Source organism: Jaculus jaculus, chromosome 8 (genome assembly GCF_020740685.1).
Source record: "Jaculus jaculus isolate mJacJac1 chromosome 8, mJacJac1.mat.Y.cur, whole genome shotgun sequence".
NCBI classification, from domain to species: Eukaryota; Metazoa; Chordata; class Mammalia; order Rodentia; family Dipodidae; genus Jaculus; species Jaculus jaculus.
This window is the reverse complement of record NC_059109.1, coordinates 84,452,038-84,477,670: the sequence shown is the minus strand read 5'-3', so window position 1 is coordinate 84,477,670 and position 25,633 is coordinate 84,452,038. Positions and strand designations below refer to the sequence as shown.

The 25,633-nt window shown below is 42.0% G+C and overlaps 1 protein-coding gene across 4 annotated transcripts in view; it reads left to right on the top strand.

Moving 5' to 3' along the window:
- The window catches only part of Slc23a2 (solute carrier family 23 member 2), a 151,075-nt gene that overhangs the window by 105,650 nt on the left and 19,792 nt on the right, over nt 1–25,633 (top strand). For all 4 annotated transcript variants that reach the window (XM_045156050.1, XM_045156047.1, XM_045156048.1 and 1 more), the window contains exons 6-11: nt 1,202–1,290; nt 2,304–2,374; nt 4,250–4,431; nt 11,725–11,845; nt 12,314–12,470; nt 18,021–18,168. In XM_045156050.1, the coding sequence (XP_045011985.1) occupies nt 1,202–1,290; nt 2,304–2,374; nt 4,250–4,431; nt 11,725–11,845; nt 12,314–12,470; nt 18,021–18,168 (768 nt within the window). The remainder of the gene's footprint in view (nt 1–1,201; nt 1,291–2,303; nt 2,375–4,249; nt 4,432–11,724; nt 11,846–12,313; nt 12,471–18,020; nt 18,169–25,633) is intronic.

The following is a 25,633-nucleotide window of genomic DNA, read 5'->3' as shown; positions in this document are numbered from 1 at the left end:
TTGTAGCTCATCTCAGTGTCTTAAAGCTGGCATCCGGCCTGCTCCCAAATGACTCATTGTCTGATGAAAGTAGCCAGAGAACATTTTTGACAAAAAATAGTCTTGTCCATCTTGGAGCTCAGAATAGAATGAATTTAGGCTCTGGGCTTGCAGAGCAGTTGCTGGTCCTTTGGCCAGAGCCACTTCCAGTTTAGTGTTGAGTGTGTTGCCCTGGTGCAGCAGCTCCAGAGGGGTGGATTCTAGGTTCTTCACTCACTATCTAGGCCATAGGCAAAGCTGGACATTTAAGGACTTGTGTATTTGGCAGTCCCAGCTCTGCAGACCGCAGAAGCCATTTTATATTTCACCCTCTGATAATGTGCAAATGATTAAGTCCTCACCCTAGCATATAAGACCACTCTAGTACAACGTAGCTGGAATACTGTAAATTTTCAATTAAAAACACAGAATTTTTATAATTTGAGCAGCTGAATTAGTCATCCAGCTAGTATGAATTATTTGGAATATACTTTAATGATAACATTCAAGGATCTCCACATTTAATTTAAGAATGTGGCAGGAACTTTAATGGGATGTCTTTTTTTTTTACCAGTTTTCTGAACTTTTTGAAGTATGTTAAACACTTTTAAAACTCTTATGTGATTATGCGGAATGTTTACATTTACTGTCATTTTATCACTTACAGCTTCTCCATACATCTAGATCACTAATCCGATTTTCCATATTTAACCTTTTGTCACTGGGGTGGTTTTGAACTCAAAGAATGGAATGACAGAGGGAGAGATGTATTTTTCTCTGATAAACAAGAAGTATTTAAAAGGAAGAGGGGATCATAGATGGACACAAATGTTTTTAGAGAGTCACGAGCTCGGTAGGGCAGAGCAAGCCCACATCCCCTATGGCCTCCACCTCTAAGGGGAAAGGAGGCCATGACAAAGGCTGGTGTTGGGCTGCTTGCACTGACCACAGGGGTTCTCCTGGAGCTGCCTGGGGGCAGAGTGGCAGGAGGGGAGGATGAAGAAGCCCGTGGCCCTGGCTGTGTGCCATAGAAGTTCTTGACAGACTGGGTTCTTTCTTCCAGGTGTGCCTGCATTTACTCATGTGCTGTGTGTCTATAGAATAGACTGTTAAGCTGTCAAATAGTGAACTACCTCGGTAGTTCCCGATGCCGTGATCATGGTTTTGGTCTCATTTCTTTTAGGTTACCCCTGTTTCAGGCCAGTGCTTTTGCATTTTTGGCCCCTGCTCGAGCCATCCTGTCTTTAGATAAATGGAAATGTAACACCACAGGTAATTGCAGTTCTTTCCACATATGTCATTGGGGTCCTTTAATGCAGCTGACAAAAAGGGAGGCCCGGACAGGCCACACTCGTAGTGTTCTCTCCTGGAATTAGGCGCAGGATATACCAACCCATAAAACAGCTTACTTAGAATGCTTCAGTCTGTGGATCATGCCTGTCTCTGTCTTTCTATCCACTCATTCATCCCTAACCCTAGAGCAAAAAAGGGCCAGAAATGACATCATTTCTGTAAGTTAATGAAACTGATATATATATATATATATATATATATATATATATATATATATATATACATACATACATAGGAATGGAATGGAAAAACGTTTGTGCTATTTTCCTGCCTCTCTCTTTCATTGGATTTTATGACCCACCATAATCACTCTCTTGCTGCGTCAGCATCCCTTCTCTGAAACATCTTTGCTTTTTAAGGATCTGGCTACTGTGGTTTTCTGCAAATGATTTTTATTCCCCTCCTTAGTGATTGCAAAGATCCTTAAGGAACCTGATAACGTCAGAAAAAGGTAGGGAATTTGAGAAAGTCAGACCTGTTTGTACTTTCAGCATAGTTACATTTTGTTTATCTAGTAGAGAAGCTTCCCAACCGTCATTGCCTTCCCTTTTCCTAGGAGTTACTTTGTGAACAGTAATTTTGATTTAGGAACCAGAAAGGACCATTTTATTTAGGTTTTTATAACCTCAGTCCAGTAACTTTGCTGTCAGGCATTCTAGTTAGCTGCTTGCTAAAGTTGGTTTTTGTGTGAAGCTGGTACTGGTAACGGGTAGCACCACTTCAGTCAGCTTTGACACATCTATCAGTCCATTTGCTTAAATTAACACTGGGAGTCTACCTTGTAGTATGATAAGTCTTACTGTTGGAAGTTGAATTTTAGGGATTGATAAATTACACCAATGTATTTAAAACAGGGAAGAAATTCTTAAAGAGTGCTATGTGCTAAGAAACATTAGTATCACTCCAAGAAAAATTTTCTTTTTGTTTTTAAGATATTTCAGTCAACAATGGAACAGCAGAGCTGTTGCACACGGAACACATCTGGTATCCCCGGATCCGAGAGGTAAGCAGGCATTCAGCATTGGCCTCTTTGTGTTTCGTTGATGCTAGTTGTGCCCAAGAAGATGTAGTTGCTTTTCCTAATTCCTCTTTTTTTTTGTTTTTTCATGGTAGGGTTTTACTCTAGCTCAGGCTGACCTGGAATTCACTATGTAGTCTCAGGTTTGCCTCAAACTCATGACAGTCCTCCTATCTCTGCCTCCCAAGTGCTTAAAGGTGTGCACCACCATGCCCAGCTCCTTTTTGTTTTTAATTGCTGAAATGTTTAATTCTATGTTCACTAAATCTCATTAGTAACTTTGTGCCACCAAAGTTGCTCCTTTCCTCCTGCTCACTCACATCCTCCCATTTAACCAGCTGAAGTACATGGCTCAGAGGAGCTCCAAGGCTTATGGGCAGGCAGCAGAAGGGCCTGCTAACCTTGGCATTTGCCTGTTGTGTCAGTTTTCTTACTCTTAAGATAGACTGCCTGGCATATGCAACCTAAATGTAGGAAAGATTGATTTAGCACACAGTTTCAGAAGTGTGTCCATCCTAGAGGGGAGGGCACGGTGGAACAGAGCTGTTTAACAGGCAGCAGAGAAAAGGAATACAGGAGGGGGCCATTGCCAGACATAGCCCAAAGACAGATTCCCCAGTGACTTTCTTCCTCCAGGGCCTGCACCTCCCAATACTGCCAGCATGTTAGGAGTCATCATGGGCTTGATGCATTGACTAGATCAGAGCCCTTCTGACCCTGGAAACACCATCATGGATGCTTCCAGAGGTGTTTTCCTTACCCAGGCATCTCAGGCCAATTAAGCTGACAGTCACACTTCTGTGTATTGAAAAAACTAAGAATATTTGTTTACCAAAGTACATTTAGAAAGTTCCTAACTTGAATACAGCTGATCAGGGTGTGTGTGTTCAGATCATCCCCATGGGGTCAGTAGACCTAGTACACATCTAGCCAATCTGCATGGAGAGTCTTTACTTAGAACTTTTGTCAGTAGCTGTCTTGTGAATGTTTTCCTAGGGGCTCACTCCTTACAGTTTTTCTCCTGAAATGTTCCTGTAAGGCTGGCTTGGAAATTAGCTTCATTGCCCTCCCTCCCTCCCTCCCTCCCTCCCTCCCTCCCTCCCTCCCTCCCTCCCTCCCTCCCTGAGAGAGGGAAAGTATGGGCTGGTCAGGGCCTTTTGTCACTGCAAAAATACTCCAAATGCACATGCCACTTGTGCATCTTGCTTTATTGTGGGTATTGAGAAATTGAACTAAGACCAGCAAGCTTCCCAAGCAAGTGCTTGCCCTTTAGCCGCTGAGCAATCTCCTCAGCCCTTGTCTTTCTTCCCCCTCCCCTCCCCTCTCTTCCCCTGTTCCTTCCCCTCTCTTCCCTTCCCCTCTTCCCTCCCTTCTTTCCTCTCCTCCCCTCCCCTCCCCTCTTTCTTCCCCTTCCATCCTCCTCTCCTCCCACTCTCTTTTCTGGTTTTTCCAAATAAGGTCTCACTGTAGCCCAGGTTGACCTGGAACTCACTATGTAGTCTTAGGCTGACTTTGAACTTACAGCAGTTCTTCTACCTGGAGTGCTGGGATTAAAAGTATGTGTCACCCCACCTGGCCTTTTCTTCAATAAGAATTGCAAATTTTGTCTGTCTTACTTCTCAGTGGAAAAGCCAAGCCACTTTTGTGTTTATTGTCATTTCTGCAGTTGTTTTACATCTGTACTCACTTGCTAGGCTTCACAGAAGTTCTGTTTTAATGGTACCAGAGTATTTTCAGCTGCCATGCCTATTATCCAATTTAATCTGTTGCCTAGCAGAAGTGCCAGTTGTGGTTTCTGGTGACATTCTGAGTGTTGGGACATTTCTACATTTCTTACAACTATGTCCTCTGTGATTTCAGATCCAAGGAGCTATCATCATGTCTTCATTAATAGAGGTCGTCATTGGCCTCCTTGGCCTGCCTGGTGCTCTACTGAGGTACATTGGGCCACTAACTATTACACCCACTGTGGCCCTCATCGGTCTCTCTGGTTTCCAGGCAGCAGGAGAAAGAGCAGGGAAGCACTGGGGCATCGCCATGCTGTAAGTGTTCTGAGTTCACTTGAGAGGGGCTAGGAAATCCCCCCTACCCCGTGCCCACTGTTAAGGCTTTGTAGAACACATGAATATTCTCTTCAACCTTAGAAAGATACAGTTTAAAACAGTAATATTCTGCCAGTTTAAACTTGATTCAGTTCATATTGGGAATAGTTTTAATTTTATTTCTTATTTTTATTTTTTGGTAAGCATTCAATTTGAGACATGTTCTGTAGTCAGTGTATTCCAGAGGCACAACAGTGATGTGTGTGTGTTTGTGTAGGGGGTTGTCAGGGTATTCCAGAAGTACATAACTGATGAGTGTGTGTGTGTGTGTGTGGGGGGGGTTGTCAGGGTATCCCAGAGGTACAGCAGTGATGAGTGTGTGTGTGTGGGGGGGGTTGTCAGGGTATTCCAGAGGTACAGCAGTGATGAGTGTGTGTGTGTGTGGGGGGTTGTCAGGGTATTCCAGAGGTACAGCAGTGATGAGTGTGTGTGTGTGGGATTGTCAGGATATTCCAGAGGTACAGCAGTGATGAGTGTGTGTGTGTGGGGGGGGGTTGTCAGGGTATTCCAGAGGTACAGCAGTGATGAGTGTGTGTGTGTGGGGGGGTTGTCAGGGTATTCCAGAGGTACAGCAGTGATGAGTGTGTGTGTGTGGGGTTGTCAGGGTATTCCAGAGGTACAGCAGTGATGAGTGTGTGTGTGTGTGTGTGGGGGGGTTGTCAGGGTATTCCAGAGGTACAGGAGTGATGATTGTTTGTTTGTGGCTATTGGAGTGTGTCAGGGTATTCAAGAGGCACAGCAGTGATGGTAATGGTGGGTCATTGAGGAATTTAGATTTGGTGAGGTAGTGAGGCTGGCAGCTTTCATTAGCTCTTGATTCCTGCTGTCATGCCAGGCGGTATGCACATGAGTTGAAGTGCTGGGAAGGGACATTTTTCAGATGAATCTAAAGTGCTCCTACACTGGCTGGAGCTAGAGGTGCTATAGGAAGACCTGTTGGCACTGATATGCCTAGCAGAGCTGTGCACTGCCCTGATGAGGGCAATATTTCTGCCGGGGCTGCTGGTCCACATTGGACCTTTAGTATAGACCATCCAAGACTTGGAAGATGGCAACACTGTATAGTTGTGATAAAGCCACAAAAAATATTCTATGCTGGAAGTGTAACTTACGTGTTTTTTGTATGTATGTAGAGTATAAGTGAGTATTGATTATATTATAAGTGGCCCTAAGGGTCTATGGTTTTACTTGCCAGTAAAAAGTTTTAAATAAAGTAGTAGCATCAAGAGGATTTCCATTCTTTTTTTTTCTTTCTGAAAAATTCGATCATTGTTTAATAACTAGCAGCATGTATTGAGCTCTTTTAGTGGCTCCATGCTTTGTAAATCACCTACATATAAAGTAGAGGTGAGGGGTCTTAGTATTAGCCAGCTGAAGGGAACAAGCACAAATTGGAGTACCCAGAGTTGCAAAGGTAGTAAATGGCCAAGACGGGTTTCAAAACCTGTATGGTCCAACTGTCATGTAACTCCTTACGCTGGTCTGTTTTCCATGAGGTACAAGTACAGTAGACAGTATTGCTCATAGCATCATAAGTTAGATGAAGACTTCCAAGAGTTTTCTTAATTTTAAGTATATTAGTTCAGTGATATGCAGTAAGTGCCAGAATGATTGTGTTTATAAAATACCAAATTATAAACTGGTAACAAAAAGATAAAAACTCTTAGAAGCTTGAAAAATAACTTTACAATTACTACTGAATTTAGCAAGTGATAACATGACAGCACTAATCATTAAGTAGTTAGATTGTTCCCCAGATAGTTCACAACCTTTAAGGCAAATAAAGCACACAAAAACATTTATCTCCAGTAACTAGAAAACCAAGATTATAACCCAGCCTAGGGAAAGAGGAGAAAAGTTAATAAAAGGAGGAAAAAATATGAAACAAGTAGGAATAATAAATTCAAAGCTGGTCCTTTCAGGCAAAACAATTCAGAAAAGCTTTTAGCAAGGCTGAGATGAAAGGTGTGCAAAAAAGATTCTCCCCAGAAAAAGTCCCGTAGTTGATATACATACATTTTACATTCATATATACATAAATATTTATTTACCTTTTTGAGGTAGGATCTTGTTCTAGCTCAGGCTAACTATATATATAATTTATTTGCAAGGAGAGAGTGTGAATACAGGTGCACCAAACCTCCTGCCACTGCTGATGAACTCTAGGTACATGCACCACTTTGTACATCTGGCTTTATGTAGGTAGTAGGTAATCAAATCTGGGCCATCAGGCTTTGCAAGCAAAGTGCCTTTAACCACTTAGTCATCTCTCCAGCCCTGATTTATTTGAGTTTTAAAATTAATTAATTAATTTCAAGGTAGAGTCTCACTCTAGCCTAGGCTAACCTAGAATTGACTCTATAGTCCTATGCTGGCCTCGAGCTCACAGTGATCCTTCTACCTCTGCTTCCCATGTGCTGGGATTGAAGGCATGTACCACCATGTTTGGCTTCTGAAGTATATATTTTTAAAATATTTATTTATTTATTTGAGAGAGAGAGGGAGAAAGAGGCAGATAGAGAGGGAGAGCATGTGAATGTGAGAGGGAGAGATGGAGCTTGTGAGTGAGCAAAGAGAGAGAGAGAGAGACAGACAGCAATGGGCTTGGTAGGACCTCCAGTCACTGCAAAGGAACTCTAGATATATGTACCACCTTGTGCATCTGGCTTATGTGGGCACTAGAAAATCAAACCTAAGTCCTTAGGTTTTTCAGGCAAGTGCTTTAGCCATTTCACCATCTCTCCAGCCCTGATATATATTTTAAAAATATTTTTAATTATTTGGAAGCAGAGAGAGATAGAAAAAAGCAGAGAATGCGCATACCAGGGCCTTCAGCAAACAAACTCCATATGCATGCGCCACTTTTTGCATCTTGCTTTACATAAAGACTGGGTAATCAAACCCAGGTTATTAGGCTTTGCAAGCAAGTGCCTTAAATGCTGAGCCATCCCTCCAGGCCCCTGATTTATATTTACAATGCTGCCTGTACAAACACATCTCCAAACCCTGGGAACACACTAAAGTATATTTTCAAAAGTAGAGAGATTCACAGATAAAACTTTAATATTATTATTTTGTGAATAGTTTGTTGGATTCACCTTTTCAAGACAGAATGTTTAGAGAGGCCTGGCTTATTCTAAAGCTTCACAAGGTTAAGTAAGTATGAATGGTCTGTAATTCAGCCATTTGAAGTTGATACATGCTATTTAAGATATTGCTGCTGCATACAATGCTGAAATATGTATCCTCATATATACAGATTAAACAGACAGAAATGATGATGTTCGAAATTGGTGAAAATGGTAAGGATTCAAAAATATAAGGCCATGATTATAGTGTGTAGCAAATGGACATTCTTGGTCTCTGGGTAGGTTTATGCTGCTCACGTTGCTCCCATTGTCATGCATAGGAGACTTTTATGGTGCGTGTGTGTGTGTGTGCACGCGCACACACACACACACACACACATGTGCTTCATTGCACATATGGAGGTCTAAGAATAATCTTGGACTGTTTTTCCTCTTCCTACCTTGCTTGAGACAGAGTGTCCTTAGTTGTTTTTGCTGGTGTGTGTGTGTGTGTGTGTGTGTGTGTGTGTGTGTGTGTGTGTCTGTCTGTCTGTCTATCTGTCTAGTTGTCCCATATGCTTCCATATTCTTCTGACTCTGCCTCCCATTGCCTTAGGTGCATTGGGATTACAGATATATATGTCACTTTGCATCAGGCTTCACATGGGTTTTGGGGAATTGAACTTCAGTCAGCAGGCTTGCATGCAAGCACCTTTAACCACTAAGCTGTCTTATCAGCCCCTGTGTGAGAACTTTTCAATGTAGTGTCCTAGCATTCATACAACAGGCGAGACTGTGTGCTAGTTCTTGACGCTGGTGGGCAAACTAGGAGCAGCACGTAGGGTGCTATGGAGATGGCTCTGCTGGTCAGCACTGGCCATGAAGACTTGGTTCAGATCTCTAGCAGCCATGTAAAAAATCTGGTTGCACAACATGAACCCATAAGCCTAGTGCTGGGAAGTGAAGGTAGAAGGATTCCTGAGGCTTACTAGCCAGCTAGACTGGTCAAGGAAGTGAGTCCAGTTTCCGTGAGACACCCTGTTATGGAGTATAGATGAGGTAGAGAGCAGCTGAGAAAGGGACCTGACATTGACCCCTGACCTCCATTCATGTACACACACCATCTACATAAAACAAGTAGCACATGAAGTATATGCCCAGGATGGATTGACAATGACTTGCTTGTATCCTGAGGATAAGACTGATGCTGGTCAGCCTATCTTTTCTGGTCCCTAGTACATGGTTTTTAGTTAATATCTAGGAAACAGAAGCCATTCAGAATAGACCAGAATGGTACATGATTTTATCACCTAGTAGGAAGGTTATGAATGATCTTTAAGATTTTTGTCTCTTTGCTTTCCTTATCTGCCTTGTAAATTTTTCTAGTTAGTATTTACTTCAAAGAAAGGGCAAGCTAGGCATGGTGGCACATGCCTTTAATCCCAGCACTCTAGAGGCAGAGGTAGGATGATTGCTGTGAGTTCGAGGCCACCCTGAGACTACATAGTGCATTCTAAGTCAGCCTGGGATAGAGTGAGATCCTAAAGGCCAAAAGGAAGCCAAAAGAGCAAAACAGAAAGGTAGAGAGTGTCATAGATAGTCTGAGGGTTTAATGCTGACACCCTGTCCTTTCTCTTATGTGTGAGCATAGGCACAGCCCACCTCTGAGGCTTTGTCATGGAGGTGCTCACCCTTTAGCCCCCTAGGTATATTTGAGGCTAAAAATAATCTAGAAATATTAGAATGGGAAGAAAACAGTGTTCATCTGCCCATCTATTGCTATATGTGGGCCAAGATATACATGTCCTTCTGCGAATCTATAGGTGTCCTCTGTCCACTCTTAAGTAAACTTTGAAAATTAAGTGTCACTGTACAGGTGAGGCTTGGAACTCTTTCTGGATGTCATAGTATTCACTTGAAGTGGATGGGTGATATATATATCTTTTTTTGTTGTTCATTTTTTATTTATATATTTGAGAGCGACAGACACAGAGAGAAAGACAGATAGAGGGAGAGAGAGAGAATGGGCGCGCCAGGGCTTCCAGCCACTGCAAACGAACTCCAGACGCGTGCGCCCCCTTGTGCATCTGGCTAACGTGGGACCTGGGGAACCGAGCCTTGAACCTGGGTCCTTAGGCTTCACAGGCAAGCGCTTAACCGCTAAGCCATCTCTCCAGCCCCTTTTTTGTTTTTTTGAGGTAGGGTCTCAGTCTGGCCCATGCTGACCTGGAATTTACTATGTATTCTCAGGGTGGCCTCGTATTCACAATGATCCTCCTACCTCTGCCTGATTTTAATATTTTTGTTGTGTTGTGTTTTATTGAGGCAGCTTATCACTTTAGCCCAGATGGACCTGGGACTCTGTAGCCCAGGCTGGTTTCCAGCTCAGCGATTCTCCTACCTCAGCCTCCTGAGCATGGGGATTGAAGTTATGCCACCATGCCTAACTGTCCTTAGCCAGGCTTTGATCTGTACCTCATTAGTTGTTTGCAAGGGAGAAGCTTGTCTAGTTGTTGATGGAACTGATAATTCCATCGCCACAATTGGAAAAGTACCCTGGAATAAGTAAAACTAACTTTAAGGACACACTCTTCCTGCCAACTTCACCTTGGGTTTTAATGAAAGAGTCACTCACATGGAGGATTAGACACTTTGTTAGGAGATTAGGCACATCATTGTATGTTTAAATTGTTTTGTTGATGAAATCTACTTGGCAGGATGAGAAATGGTCTCATGCTTGCCAGCCATGTAGGCCATGAGACTGACAGGAAGTATCTGGATCCTTTTCTGGAGCCCTGAGATGAGGAATTAAAACAATTCCAGGCTTCTCTGCCCCTCTTATAAGTGTCGTAGTAATAGCAGTTAAGGTCCAACTGTAGCGCCCCGCCACCTAGCTATGCTATCCTGGACTGCTGGCTTAGAGCATAGAAAAAGGGCATGATCCTAGAAGCTGCTCTGCAAGGCTGAAGCATAGGAAGGCTACACAAATCCCTGAGAAGATGAATACTGAATATTGTTGCAAATAATTGTGTTAAATACCAAAACTTCATATTTTGCTTTTTAAAAAATAGTTTTAGTTATTAATTTGCAAGTAGAGAAAGATAGAAGAGAATGGGTGCTCCAGGGCCTCTTGTCACTGTGGACAAACCACAGATGCGTGCACCACTTTGTGCATCTGGCTTTATGTGAGTACTTGGGAATTGAACCTGGGTCATTAGGCTTTGCAGTCAAGTGTCTAACAGCTGAGACATCTCTCCAGTCCCCCCACCCCCTTTTTTTTTTTTTTGCTATTTTTGTTTTGTTTTGTTTTGTTTTGAGGCAGTGTCTTAACCTAGCCCAGGCTGACCTGAAACTCTGTAGTTCAGCTGGCCATGAACTCATGGTGACCCTCCTATCTCAGCCTCTGGAGTGTTAGAATTGAAGGCATTTACCACCATGCTCACTCAATGTAAATAAAACCAGAAATACATAAAAGTAGGATAAACTTGTAACAAATCTCATCACTGAAGCTAATCCTGAGAGCATTTGGATCACATCCTTGTGTTGGGTTGTATGCACATGTGTGTACAGTAGCTTCTCAGGCTGCTTGTTTGCTAATTCACAGTTGAACATATACTGTGCAGTGGGTTTTAAACAATATTTCTTTATTAGAAAGAAAGAATGGCAGAGAGAGAGAGAGAGAGAGAGAGAGAGAGAGAGAGAGAGAGAGAGAGAGAGAGAGAGGGAGAGAATGGGTGTGCCAAGTCCTCTAGTTACTGCAAGCGTACTCCAGATGCATGTACCACCTTGTGCATCTGGCTTATGTGGGTTCTGGGGAATCAAACCTCAATCCTTGGACTTCTCAGGCAACTGCTTCAACCACTAGGCCACCCACTCCAGCTCCCACTGTGCAGTGTTTTATTTGGCATCCTTCCCCTTACACAGTGTGAGCTTTTCCTGTTGGTGTGTACATTTTTTTTAGTTTTCTAACACTGTTTAAGGAGTAAGTTGTTACATCTGCCCTCAAATGCTTTCCAAAAAAAAGATTTCTAACTCATAGTCAAGAAGACTGACAGCTCTTCAGGTAAATGAGTTGAAATGTGGTCAGTTTAGACATTGAAGCTTTAAGTTATTTTTAAGTATAGATGTAATGGCCTTTAACTTCATTAATTTTCTTTCTGTACAGGACAATTTTTCTAGTGTTACTATTTTCGCAATATGCCAGAAATGTTAAATTTCCTCTTCCAATTTATAAATCCAAGAAAGGGTGGACTGCATATAAGTTACAGCTTTTCAAAATGTTCCCGGTGAGTAGCTGACTTTCCTGTCCTGACAGTGTTGCCTTTGTTTAGACAGAGGATGCTCAGGTGAAAGGAAGGCTGTAAACAGGCCCACCTGGAGTGACTGTGTCTGTGTGATGACATTGGGGCACTGATTACATCAGTTATCAGGGTCCTAAAAGTGAGAATCCATCCAGCATTCCAGTTCCAACATTGAAGTAGTCTTTTTAGCAAGCCATAGGAGGAGGACACTGATCTTGGGACTGAAATGTACATCCATAAGGCCTCTATAAGCATGTTACCCATTTTTATTTATTAGCCACACTTTGGGAGGGCAAAATGAATGGTTCTGCACACAGCTGCTCGTTGCAGTTCATTGTAGCAGGGGTTCTGCTGAGTGCTGGCAATGGGGGCTTGGGCGGCGGTTGCACTGTAGGAAGGAATGCATTTGGCTGATAACTTCTAGCTTTGCTTTTCTCCCTTTTACCACTTCAGATAATCTTGGCCATCCTTGTGTCCTGGCTGCTCTGCTTCATCTTCACAGTGACCGATGTTTTCCCTCCTGACAGCACCAAGTATGGCTTCTACGCACGCACGGATGCCAGGCAGGGCGTGCTTCTCGTAGCCCCGTGGTTTAAGGTTCCATACCCATGTAAGTATCTGTGTAACCAAATAGCCCAAGAGCTCAGGAGGGCCCAGTTTTGAGGGGTTGGAAGCATGCAGAAGTCTGTCATAAAAGCTTTCTTAATCATAGCAGCCATCAACACATACACTGACGGACTCCCTTGTCAGGGTGACTACTCAGCCTTATGAGTCCTGCATGGATAGCATGGCGGATAGGGCCCTGGCCAGGTATGTGCTCTGAAGGCAGGGTTGGAGTAGCAGGCAGGGTGAAGCTGCTTGGAGGTGGAGCTGCCAGTGAAAGGCTTGAAGGAAAGAATCCTGGAAATTAGCTGGAGAATTGCTCATGACCTGCAGAGTTTATGTAATCTCTTAATGGGTAGCCTTAATCTTTGTAATTTGGTCACAGCTGCAGAGGTAAGCTGATATTCAAAAGCAGCCGGAAGGTGAATCTCAAGTTCTTAGTGTTGGGTAACTCATGGGGAAGAGCATAGGATCTCCACCCGAAAGGTACCTGGAGTCACGTGTCATGTTCTCCAGATCCTAGTTCTAAAAGTGACTCATGTGAACCCCAGTGGTTGTCACATGCTTGATTATCTATTGTGAAGACTCTGGTCCCAGAATATGGGGTTTTTATTGGAATTTAAGCCTAAGCTTAGCCAGGTTGAGCCCTGTTCAGTTGCCTTATTTTCATATTGTATAATAAGGCAAAAAGGCAAGAAAAGCCAACAATATTAAGGGTGGTTAAAGATGCTTGCTGTGGGTGTGCTGAATGGTGGTGATGTTGGTAGCCATCCCTTTTGTTCTTTTTTTTTTTTAAACTTTATATTTAATTTTTTTTGTTCATTTTTTATTTATTTATTTGAGAGCGACAGACACAGAGAGAAAGACAGATAGAGGGAGAGAGAGAGAATGGGCGCGCCAGGGCTTCCAGCCTCTACAGACGAACTCCAGATGCGTGCGCCCCCTTGTGCATCTGGCTAACGTGGGATCTGGGGAGCTGAGCCTTGAACCTGGGTCCTTAGGCTTCACAGGCAAGCACTTAACCGCTAAGCCATCTCTCCAGCCCCCCTTTTGTTCTTAATTCATATGCTCAGCACAACTTTCAGTGTGATCTTTCTAAAATAACATTCTCAGTAGCTCACCCAGGTGTCAGTGTGTTCTTATGTGTACCTATCCTGTTTCCAGAAAAGAATGTGCTTGGTGCATAAACAGACCTATAGTTCAAGATCAAATGCGATTCAAAAACACTTGATAAAACAGCATAGGAGGATAGGGCAGAGAAAGTGTTCCCATCCCAGCTGACTGCCAGTAGGAATTTGGGCCACCTGCTGCTCTTGTGGCAGGATAGAGACTCCTTGGGGGCCTCGTGGGGCTGTACATGAGGTGGTATCACTTAGTAGACAGGATGCACAGTGTCACCATGTCAGCGATCAAGATTGTATTACCACAGTTGTCACATCTCCCCTTCCCCAATAAAAAGAGTTAAAAGAGTTGGTGCACTCTGGAGTGATGTGAACCAATATAGAGATGAGTTTCTAAGTATCAGGAGTGGTTCTCAGTCATCAGTATGGTAAAAAGTACTTGAATCAACTGTTGACACATAGATTTCTCCTATAAAATGTCAGCAGTGACAAGATTGAACATAAATTATAAAATAGCAAATAGCAGAAGCACTGGTTAAGCTGGAGTGGCACATGCCTATAATTGTGGCAGGAAGAAGGATCACGAACTTGAGGCCCTGTGCATAAACTGTAGTGAGACCTTATTTCTCATCAAGCATACATGCATACAAAAAGTTCTAGTTAGAAGGAGAGATAAAATAGCAGGTTTTTGGCTGGGTGTGGTGGCACACACCTGTAATCCCAGCACTTGGGAGGGAGAGATAGGAGGACCTCCATAAGTTTGAGGCCACCCTGAAACTGCATAGTGAAACTGCATAGGTCAGCGTGAGCTAGAGTGAGACCCTAACTGGAAAAACAAACAAACAACAGTTTAAAAAAAAATTCTTGAGGGCGAGAGACATGGCTTAGTGGTAAGGCACTTGCTTATGAAGCCTAAGGACCCAGGTTCGATTCTCCAGGTCTCCTGGGCTTACCTCAAAAAACTTCTTTTTCTGTTTATTTGCAAGTGTGTGTGTGCATGGCATGCATGTGTGCCAGGATCTCTTGCTACTACAAACAATTGCCAGATGCTGTGCCACTTTTTGTATGTGGTTTTATGTGCATGTTGGGGAATTGAACCTGGGCCCATCAGTAGTCTTTGCAAAGCAAGCACTTTTAACCACTGAGATATCTTACCAGCCCTAATATAAGTTTTGAAACAAAAGAATTAGGGGCAGGAGAGATGGTTTAGGGGTTAAGGCACTTTCCAGCAAAGCCAAAGGACTCAGGTTTGATTTTCCAATACCCGTGTAAAGCCAGATGCACAAGGTGGCACATGTGCCTGCAGTTTGATTGCAATGGCTTTGTAGGCCCTGGTGTACCCTTTCTTTCTCCCTCTACCCCACCTGTGCCTCTCTCCCACAAATAAATAAATAAAATATTAAAAACAAAACAAAGAAAAGGGCCAAGTGTGGTGATGCATGACTTTAATCTCAGCACTTGGGAGGCAGAGGTAGGAGGATCACTGTGAGTCCGAGGCCAATCTGAGATTACAGTGTAAGTTCCAGGTCAGCCTAAAAAAAAAGTGAAACAAAAGAATAGAAGCCAAAAAGGTATGCATTGATACGTATGTAATGAGATGAAAACTATATATATAAAGGGTTAAGAAATGAAACAGTTGTAAACTTAAGATGTTGATGTAAAGTAAAATGTTTTTGAAATCACAATTATGGCCTTCAAATAAAAAGGAAAAAAGAAAACAAATTAAAGAGATACGAGGGAAGACAGCACATGGAGACTGGTGTGTTTGTTCAGTGGTTAAAGGTTCTTGTTTGTAAATCCTGTCACCCTTGATTGAATTCTCCAGCCACCCATGTAAAGCCAGACACAAGCATTCATTTGCAGCAGCAAAAGACCTAATGGGTTTTTTTTGTTTTTAATTATAAAACAGCAGAGGTTGACTATGCCCTTTTTTCAAAATGCTTGGGCTCCAGAATGTTTTGAATTTCAGATATTTTTTTGATTTTGGAATATGTATATATATTATATCCCAGTATCATGAGAATGGGACTTAAGTCTAAGCATAAGTTCATTGATATTTCCTATCTACCTTCCACACTTAACCTGAAGGGAGTTTTATTCAGTATTTTTACTGTACCTGCATTTTGACTGCAACTCATCTTATGAGGTCAGGTTTAGAATTTTCTATTTGAAGGTAAAAAACCATATTTTAGAACAGTTTATATTTTTAGATCGGAATGTTCAACTTCACATGGCAAGATCAAATAGGGGTCTCCCACTCTAAGTCAAGGCACTGAAATGAAAGCACAGGCTATGATTATAATGTGTTTACAACATAAGATGATTATTATTAAAACTCCAAATGGAAGTTGGTAAAGAAGGCCCTTGAGCAACACTGAGAGGAGGTGTTGGCTGAGCATATTGTTTGCCTGGGAACTGCACCTTACACCTTTGACCCCGGCTGCCTCTGCCTACTCTGACTGCTCCCACTGGGCATGGTGGTTCCAGGCAGGATCAGTTCTGTCCTCACACTGCAGATATGAGAACTTAACATTTTACTTTATATAAGCTTTATCTTCCCAAACTTCTGTTTATTCACTGTTACCTGGGACATAAACACCAGACTTCTATCAGTGGCTTGTCAGATGTTTTAGTGCCTTTACACCTCATCTCTGCTGAGAACCAGCCCATTTCTGTACCACTCACCACCACCCCCTCAGCTTTAGAGAGAGACTCCTTTCCAGTTTTCTTCATATCACTTTCTCTGGACAGTGCTTACTTTCTTTTATTTGAACTTGAACCTTCATGTTGTTCTTGGATCCCTCAGTGTCCTGTTTCCTGAACAACAGTTGGCTCCTTCCCTAGAAATAGACAGTGGTGCATCCACCTTTCTTTTCTCACTAGGCGGCCTCTTAAGGGGATATATTATGCTAATAGTCAAGGAAGAAAAACCAGTGACTATCAAATGGTCTTTTCATACTGATAATGAATGACAGATATACTTTTAAAGTGCCTCTCCCCTTCCTCCTTCTCTCTCTTGCAAATAAAAAAAAATTTAAAAAGAAAATATTTAGTAAAGCATTATGAGCTTGGGATGTAGCTCAGTGGTAGAGTACTTGCTTAGCATATGTAAGGGCCTGTGTTAAATCCCAGTACCACTAAAAATAAAAAGTAACAAAGAATTACAGGCTGTGTAGATGGCTCAGTGGCTAAAGTTGCCTGCAAGCCTGCCAACCCAAGTTTGACTTTCCCCAGCACCCACATAAAGCTGGACACAAAGTGGTGCATTGCATCTGAATGTCCATGTACCTACAGCAATGGCAGGTAGAAGGAAGCTTGTGGGCCAAATAGAGTGATGTTCACAGTGGCAAAAATGAGAGACCTTGCCTCAGAAAAAGGTGGAAGGAGAGAATGGATAACTCAAGGTTGTCCTTTGACTTCCACACAAGTGCATGTAGCACATATAAAGACAAGTACATGTACACTATATACATACAAATAAATACAATGAAGAGTTGCATACATCCAGATGCTCATAATGAAAGTATGATGGAGGCTACTTATTTGATGGCTAAAATAAAAACCATAACATGGTTTATGATTTACACTTTCAATAAGATGCTGGTAGAGTAGGAAAGAAGGGTTGATCATGCTTTGTGGTGTGCTTACTATTGTGATTTAGATTTAGCTGTTGACTTTGGTGCTTTTGTTTGTTGCCATTGTTTTACACCATGCTCTCTATAGTGGTGCTATAAATTCTCACATACAAATTTCTTTTTTTTTTTTTTCTTTGAGAGCAACAGAGAGAGAGAAAGAGGCAGATAGATAGAGAGAGAATGGGCGTGGCAGGGCCTCCAGCCACTGCAAATGAACTCCAGACGCGTGTGCCCCCTTGTGCATCTGGCTAATATGGGTCCTGGGGAATCAAGCCTCGAACCAGGGTCCTTTGGCTTCACAGGCAAGCGCTTAACTGCTAAGCCATCTCTCCAGCCCCCTCACATACAAATTTCTATCCTAAGCTAGGTATCAGGATGCACACCTAGAGTCCAGCACTTAGAAAGCCGAGGCAAGAAGATTATGTGAGTTGGAAGCCAGTATGGGCTACATAGTGAATACTAAGTCAACCAGAATTATAGCAAGACACTGCCTGAAACAAAACTAAACAACAAATTTCTACCCCCACACAGCAAGGTTTATAGAGCCATGATACAGTAGACACTAACATCGTGACTTTGGAGCAGGAAGAGACACATTGACCTGTTCCAGTCAGATAAAACTATCATCTCTCTCTAGGACCCGACCCAGTAATTTTCCCAGACAGCTTAGGGGCAGGGGTGATTTGGATTTAAAAATTTCAGAAATCCTTCAGAGATCTTCTAGAGTCCTCGAGGTCTTGGTAACTTTGCCTGTCTCTGAGGAAAGTGAATGCGTCTCTCATGGTTTTCTTCCCTCCTCAGTTCAGTGGGGCCTCCCCACCATCTCCGCGGCTGGAGTGATCGGCATGCTCAGTGCTGTTGTAGCCAGCATCATCGAGTCCATCGGGGACTATTATGCCTGTGCTAGGCTCTCCTGCGCCCCACCACCTCCCATCCATGCAATAAACAGGTACGTCCCAGGAAGCCCTGCTCTTCTTCCAGCCTGTTGATTTAGATAACCTTGGAGGAAAAACCAAACCTTAGCACATAGAAAGCTAAAGCAGCAGGACTGTTTGTTGGCTGTTTGTGTTGCACAAGTCACTGCCCTCATTCACACTGTGTCCTCATCATGCTCTTCCTTCCACTCTCCAGTGTGCTCCGTGAAGCCACTTCATACACGAAATTCATTCACCAAAGGCTATGCCAAGCGGTGTGCACGTTCTTCTCTGGGATTTATGTCATTTGATACCTACTTGACTCTCTGTTATCTTGTTTTTCTTCATAAACCCAGTTTTAGACTTTTTAGAGTGAAAAGGTTTTATGGTTTACAAAGATTTTAAAAATATATTATTTATGTATTATTTATTTGAGAGAGTATGAAAGAAAGAGGCAGAGAGGGAGAGAGAGAGAAAATGGGTGCACCAGGGCCTCCAGCCACTGCAGACAAACTCCATATGCATGTGTTACCTTGTGCATCTGGCTTTGCAGGGATACTGGGAATGGAGCCTGGGTCCTTAGGCTTTGCAGGCAGGCAGCTTAACCACTGAGCCATCTACAGATATATATATTTTTTTTCGAGGTAGGGTTTTACTCTAGTCCAGGCTGACCTGGCATTCACTATGTAGTCTCAGGGTGGCCTTGAACTGATGGCAATACTCCTACCTATGCCTCCCGAGTGCTAGGATTAAAGGCGTGTGCCACCACACCCAGGCTTACAGAGATAATTTAAAAACACTTTATTTGGGCTGGAGAGATGGCTCAGGGGTTAAGGTGCTTGCCCACAAAACCTAGTGATCAAAGTTCAATTCCCCAGTATCTACGTGAAGCCAGATGCACAAAGTGGCACATGCATCTGGGATTCGTTTGCAGTGGTTGGAAGCCCTGCCATGTCCATTCCCTCTACCTTTCTGTCTCCCCCTGTGTGTGTGTGTGTGTGTGTGTGTGTGTGTGTGTGTGTGTGTGTATGTGTGCTTGCACATAAACAAAAAATATTTTTTTAATATTTTTGTTTATTTTTATTTATTTATTTGAGAGAGAGAGAGAGAGAGAATGGGCATGCCAGGGCCTCCAGCCACTGCAAACGAACTCCAGACGCGTGCGCCCCCTGGTGCATCTGGCTAACGTGGGTCCTGGAGAATTGAGCCTCGAATCAGGGTCCTTAGGTTTCACAGGCAAGCACGTAACTGCTAAGCCATCTCTCCAGCCCAACAAAAAATATTAAAAAAAATATTTGTGAGAGAAAGAACAAATGGCCACACAGGGCCTCCTGCCACTGCAAAAGAACTCCAGAGACATGTACCACTGTGCATATGGCATTATGTGAGTACTGGGGAGTCAAACCCTGGCCATCAGGCTATGTAACCAGGCATCTTTAACCACTGAGCCATCTCTCTAGGCCCCCAGAACTGTTTTTGAGTTTCAAAGTTCTGTTTATTTTTTTTGTAGGATTGTCCTTGGTTGTTTTTTGAGGCAGTGTCTCAGTGTAGCTTGGGCTAATCTAGAAATCACTGTAGTTCCAAGCTGTCTTTGAACTCTTGGTGTTCTTCCTACCTTAGCCTCCCAAGTGTTGGGCTTAAAGGCATGTACCACCATGCCTGGCAAAGTTTTGTTTTTCTCCCATTCAGTCCTGGCTGCCACAGTCAGGCAAATGGACAGAGGCACAAGGACATTTTACTCTTAAATTTGTGGGGACCTTAGCAGACAGTAACTGCCACGTTTGGTAGATGTATTCCAGCTATTCTTTTTTTTTTTTTTTTTTGGGTTTTCGAGGTAGGGTCTCACTCTGGTCCAGGCTGACCTGGAATTAACTCTGTAGTCTCAGGGTGGCCTTGAACTCACAGCGATCCTCCTACCTCTGCCTCCCGAGTGCTGGGATTAAAGGCGTGTGCCACCACGCCCGGCTACAATTCCAGCTATTCTTAAGGGAGTCTATTCACAATTACAATTTATAGAGCTAGTCGTTAAGGAGGAATAATGAAGACTAGGCCCTAGAGGTTTATGAGTTGCTGGAGTCTCACTGCAAATCACTTGGTCTTTAGCATCTGGAAATCAGTAGGGCAGGGATTTTCTGGAGGTTGCAGAGAAAAGGATGGTCCCAGATCACCAGTGCTAGTTCCCAGATTTCTGCTGCCCCTAAAGCAGAACTTGTGGAATGAGATCAGTGGGGCTGGTTCTCAGCATAACTTGAATGGATTCTTTCTGGGCATTTCTGTCCTGGCTTTCTACAGCTTTCTGTAATGGAGCTATTTGTATATAAAACTATTCATATTTCAACTTTTAACTTGGTGAACCAATGAATTTATTGGGGTTATTTATAGGAGCTGGGTGAGAGTTTATGTGTAAGAGCATCAGTGACTCAAAGCCAACCCTAGCACAGCTGATGACTCTCAGAAGTTGCATCCCTGGAAAGCTCTGCCTAACTTTCAGACAACTTCACATATATCACATATCGTTTCTTAGAATATTTGTTTATTTATTTATTTGCAAGGAGACAGAGTGTATGAAAGAGTGTAAGAGTGAAAGAGCCGCTAGCCAATGCAAACAAACACCAGATGTTTGTGCTCCTTTTAGCATCTGGCTTTACATGAGTACTGGGAATTGAACCTGGGCCACAAGGCTTTGCAAGCCTTTAACTTCTGAGCCATCTCTCCAGCTCATATTTCAATTGTTTCTTTTTTTTAATTTAATTTTATTTTTTAATTTTTATTAACATTTTCCATGATTATAAAAAAAATTCCATGGTAATTCACTCCCTCCCCCCTCAATTGTTTCTTGTATTCTTTTTTAAATTTAATTTAAATATTTTATCGACAACTTTCATAATTGTAGATGATAACCCATGATAATTCTCTCCCCCCACTTTCCCCTTTGAAACACCACTCTCCATCATACCGCTTCCCCTCTCAATCAGTCTCTCTTTTATTTTGATGTCATCTTTTCCTCCTATTATGATGGTCATGTATAGGTAGTGTCAGGCACTTCGAGGTCATGGATATTCAGGCCATTTTGTGTCTAGAAGCGCATGTTGTAAGGAGTCCTACGCTTCCTTTCCTTTGGCTCTTACATTGTTTCTACCACCACTTCCACAATGAACCCTTAACCTTGGAAGATGTGAGATACTTCAATGCTGAGCACTCCTCTGTCACTTCTTCTCAGCACCATGGTGCCTTCTGAGTCATCCCAAGGTCACTGCCATCTGAAAAGAGAAGCTTCTCTAACCAAAAGTGAGAGTAGCATTAATATATGGGTATTATGGGTATGAACATTAAGAGAAGTGCTTACTGGGCAGTGTGGTGAGCATAGTATATACATTTAGCCAAACAGCAGCAGATGTTACACCCCTAGGACTCATGACTACCTCTGTTGTAGGTATTCAGTATCTGGGATGTATTCCCTTCCATGAAGCAGGCCTCCAGTCCAACTAGAGAGCATTTGGTTTCCCCTATAACAGATGTACCACTATTGTGCTCATTGGCTCATTTGGCCTAGCTGGCCAAATATAAGGCTTGTAGTGTCCACTGGTGATTTCTCTGTCTCCCATTGAACTGCATGCAGCATGGCTTTTTTCAGCTCAGCTCCAGCAGAATTTTTCAGTGACCTTTGCAGCCCAAGTATGTGGAGTCTTCAGCAGCAGAGTCTTGCCATCTATTGCTGGTGGGGAACCAAAAACCTCAGCAGTGGCCTATATTGTTTTGGGGGTATCTGTGATCTCTCTGGCCCACACCTCACTGGAAGGTATCCCATCCCTGGCACTGAAAATTTTCTAGTAACAGTCTGTGGCTTCTGAGTGTTCCATTGTCCAGAAGAGTAGATTTCCATGTGACTTATTTATATCCTCTTAGATTTTGATTAGCCTTCCCTCCACCTTTCCTTTATTCAATCTCTTCACCCCCATTAATCTGTTCTTCTATTTACATGTATACAATACCATCCTATTAAGTCCTCCCTCCCTTTCTTTTTTTTTTTTTTTTCCTTTATTCTTTTTTCGAGATAGGGTCTCACTCTACCTCAGGCTGACCTGGAATTCACGATGTAATCTCAGGGTGGCCTCGAACTCACAGCGATCCTCCTACCTCTGCCTCCCAAGGGGTGGGATTAAAGGTGTGCGCTACCACGCCTGGCTCCTCCCTCCCTTTCTATTCCCTTTATATCTCCTTTCTAGCTTACTGGCCTCTGCTACTGAGTTTTCTTTGTACTCACATAGAAGTCCAATCATTTGTAGCTAGAATCCACATAGGAGAGAGAGCATGTGAGGTTTGGCTTTCTGGGTTACCTCACTAAGTATAATCCTTTCCAAATCCATCCATTTACCTGCAAATTTCATAATTTCAGTTTTCTTTACTGCTGAATAGAACTCCATTGTGTAAATGTGTCACATCTTCATGATCCACTTGTCAGTTGAGAGACATCTAGGCTAGTTCCATTTCCTAGCTATTGTGAATAGAGTAGCAATAAACATGGTTGTGGAAGTATCTCAAAGTCAGTGAGAAGAGTCTTTAGGACAAACCTTGGAGTGCTACAGGTGGATCATAGGGTAAGCCTATTTTTAGCTGTCTCAGGAACTTCCACACTTATTTCCACAATGAGCAGACTAGATCACATTCCCACCCACAGTGTAGAATCTTCGCATCCTTGCTAACATTTATTGTCACTTGTTTTTTGATGATAACCATTCTGACAGGAGTGAGATGAAATCTCAAAATAGTTTGAATTTACATGTCCCTGATGACTAAGGATGTAGTATACTTTTTAAGATGTTTATATGCTATCTGTGTTTCTTCGAGAACTCTCTATTTAGTTCCATAGCCCAGTTTTTAATTGGGTTGATTTCTTATACCTTTGTTTTTTGAGTTCTTTGTATATTCTGGATATTAATCTTCTATCAGATATATAGCTGGCAAAGATTTTCTCCCATTTTGTGGGTTGCCTTTTTTTCTATTCACAGTACCTTTGCTGTAAAAAAGCTTTGTATTTCATGAGGTCCCAGTGGGTCATTGTGGTTTTATTTCCTGAGTGATAGGGGTTATATTCAGAAAGTCTTTGCTAAGACCAATATGTTGAAGTGTTTCCCCTCCTTTTCCTCTAGCAGTTTCAGTTTCAAGTCTGATATTAAGGTCTTTGATCCATTTGGACTTAATTCTTGTGCATGGAGAGAGATAAGGATCTATTTTCATCCTTCTACAGATGGATGTCCAGTTTTCCCAGAACCATTTACTGAAGAGGATGTTTTTTCTCCATTGAATATTTTTGGCATTTTTATCGAATATCAGGTGGCTATAGCTACCTGGGCTTACATCTGGGTCCTCTATTCTGTTCCATTGATCTATATGTCTGCTTTAGTGCCAGTACCATTTTTTTTTTTTTTTTTTGTTACTGTGGCTCTATAATATAAGTTAAAATCAGGTATGGTGATACCACCAGCCTGTTTTTTTTGCTCAAAATTGTTTTAGTTATTGGAGGGTTTTTGTGCTTCCAAGTAAATTTTTGGATTGTTTATCTATTTCCGTGAAGAATGTCATTGGAATTTTCATGAGGATTGCATTTAATGTGTTGATTGCTTTTGGTAAGATTGCCATTTTTACAATATTGATTTTTTCAATCTAAGAACAAGAGGTGTCTTTCCATTTCCTAGTATCTTCTCCAGTTTCTTGCTTGAGTGTTTTAAAATTTTCATTGTAGCCGGGCATGGTGGTGCATGCCTTTAATCCCAGCACTCGGGAGGCAGAGGTAAAAGGATTGCTGTGAGTTCGAGGCCACCCTGAGATTACAGAGTGAATTCCAGGTCAGCCTGGGATACAGTGAGACCCTACCTCAGAAAACAAAACAACAACAAAAAAAAATTCATTGTAGAGATCCTTCACTTCCTTGATTAGGCTTATTCCAAGGTACTTTATTTATTTATTTATGATGCAATTGTGAATGGGAGTGATTCTCTGATTTCATCCTCTGAGTGTGTGTTGTTAGCATATAGGAAAGCTGATTTCTTTGTGCTTATTTTGTATCCTGCTACATGGCTATAAGTGTTTATCAGCTCTAATAGTTTGCTGGTATTGTCTTTAGGGTCCTTTATATATGGAATCATATCACCTATAAATAATGACAACTTGCTCTCTTCCTTTCCAATTTGCTGCTCCCTTTTATGTGTGTCTCTTGCCTTATTGCTATAGCTAAGACTTCCAGGGCTATATTAAATAAAAGTGGAGACAGTGGAACACCCTTGTCTTGTTCCTGAGTTTAGTGGAAAAGCTTCAAGTTTTTCTCCATTTAGTATTATGTTGACTGTAGGTTTGTCATAAATAGCCTTTATTATGTTGAGATATGTTTCTTCTATTCCCAGTTTCTGTAGGACTTTTATTGAGAAGGGATGTTGGATTTTGTCAAATGCTTTTTTGCATCTAATGAGATGATCTTGTAAATTTTGTCCTTCAGTCCATTTATGTAATGTATTACATTTATCAATTTGTATATGTTGAACCATCTCTGGGATAAAGCCTACTTGGTTAGGTAAATGATCTTTCTCGTATATATTCTTGTATTCTGTTTGTCAATATTTTGTTGAGAATTTTTGCACCTATGTTCATGAGGGAGATTGGTCTGTAATTTCCTTTTTTTGTTTGTTTGTTTGTTCTATCTTTGGGTTTGGTATCAGGGTGATGCTGGCTTCATAGAAGGAGTTTGGTAGGCTTCCTTCCTTTTCTATTTAATGGAAAAGTTTGAGAAGTAGTGGTGTTAGTTCTTCCCTGAAGGTCTGATAAAATTCACTAGTGAATCCATCTGGGCCTGGACTTTTTTTAGTTGGGAGAGTTTTGGGGGTGTCTTTTTGAGGTAGCATTTCACTCTAGTCTAGGCTGACTTGGAATTCACTCTGAATTCTCAGGGTGGCCTTGAACTCATGGTGATCCTCCTACCTCTGCCTCCTGTGTGCTGGGATTAAAGGCGTGAACCACCATGCCTGTGTTTGTTGGGAGATTTTTGATAACTGCTTAGATCTCCATACTTGTTGTTATAGGTCTATTTAAGTGGTTGATCTTATTTTGATTTAATTTTGGTAGGTCATATAAGCCAAGGAAATGATCCATTTCTTTCAGATTTTCAGACTTAGTAGAGTATATGTTCTTATAGTATGTTCCTATGATATTTTGAATTTCTCTGGTATCTGTTGTGATGGTGCCCTTTTCATCTCTAATTTTATTAATTTGTGTCTCTTTTTCTTCTGGTAAAATTTTCTAAGGATTTATCAATCTTGTTTATCCTTTCAAAGAACCAACTCTTTGTTTAATTGATTCATTGGATTTTTTTTTTGTTTCTATTTCATTAATTTCTGCCCTAATCTTCATTATTTCTTCCAATCTACTGATTCTTGGATTGCCTTGTTCTTCTTTTACCAAGGCCTTAAGGTGAAGCATTGTTTACTTGTCACCTTTCTAATTTTTTTT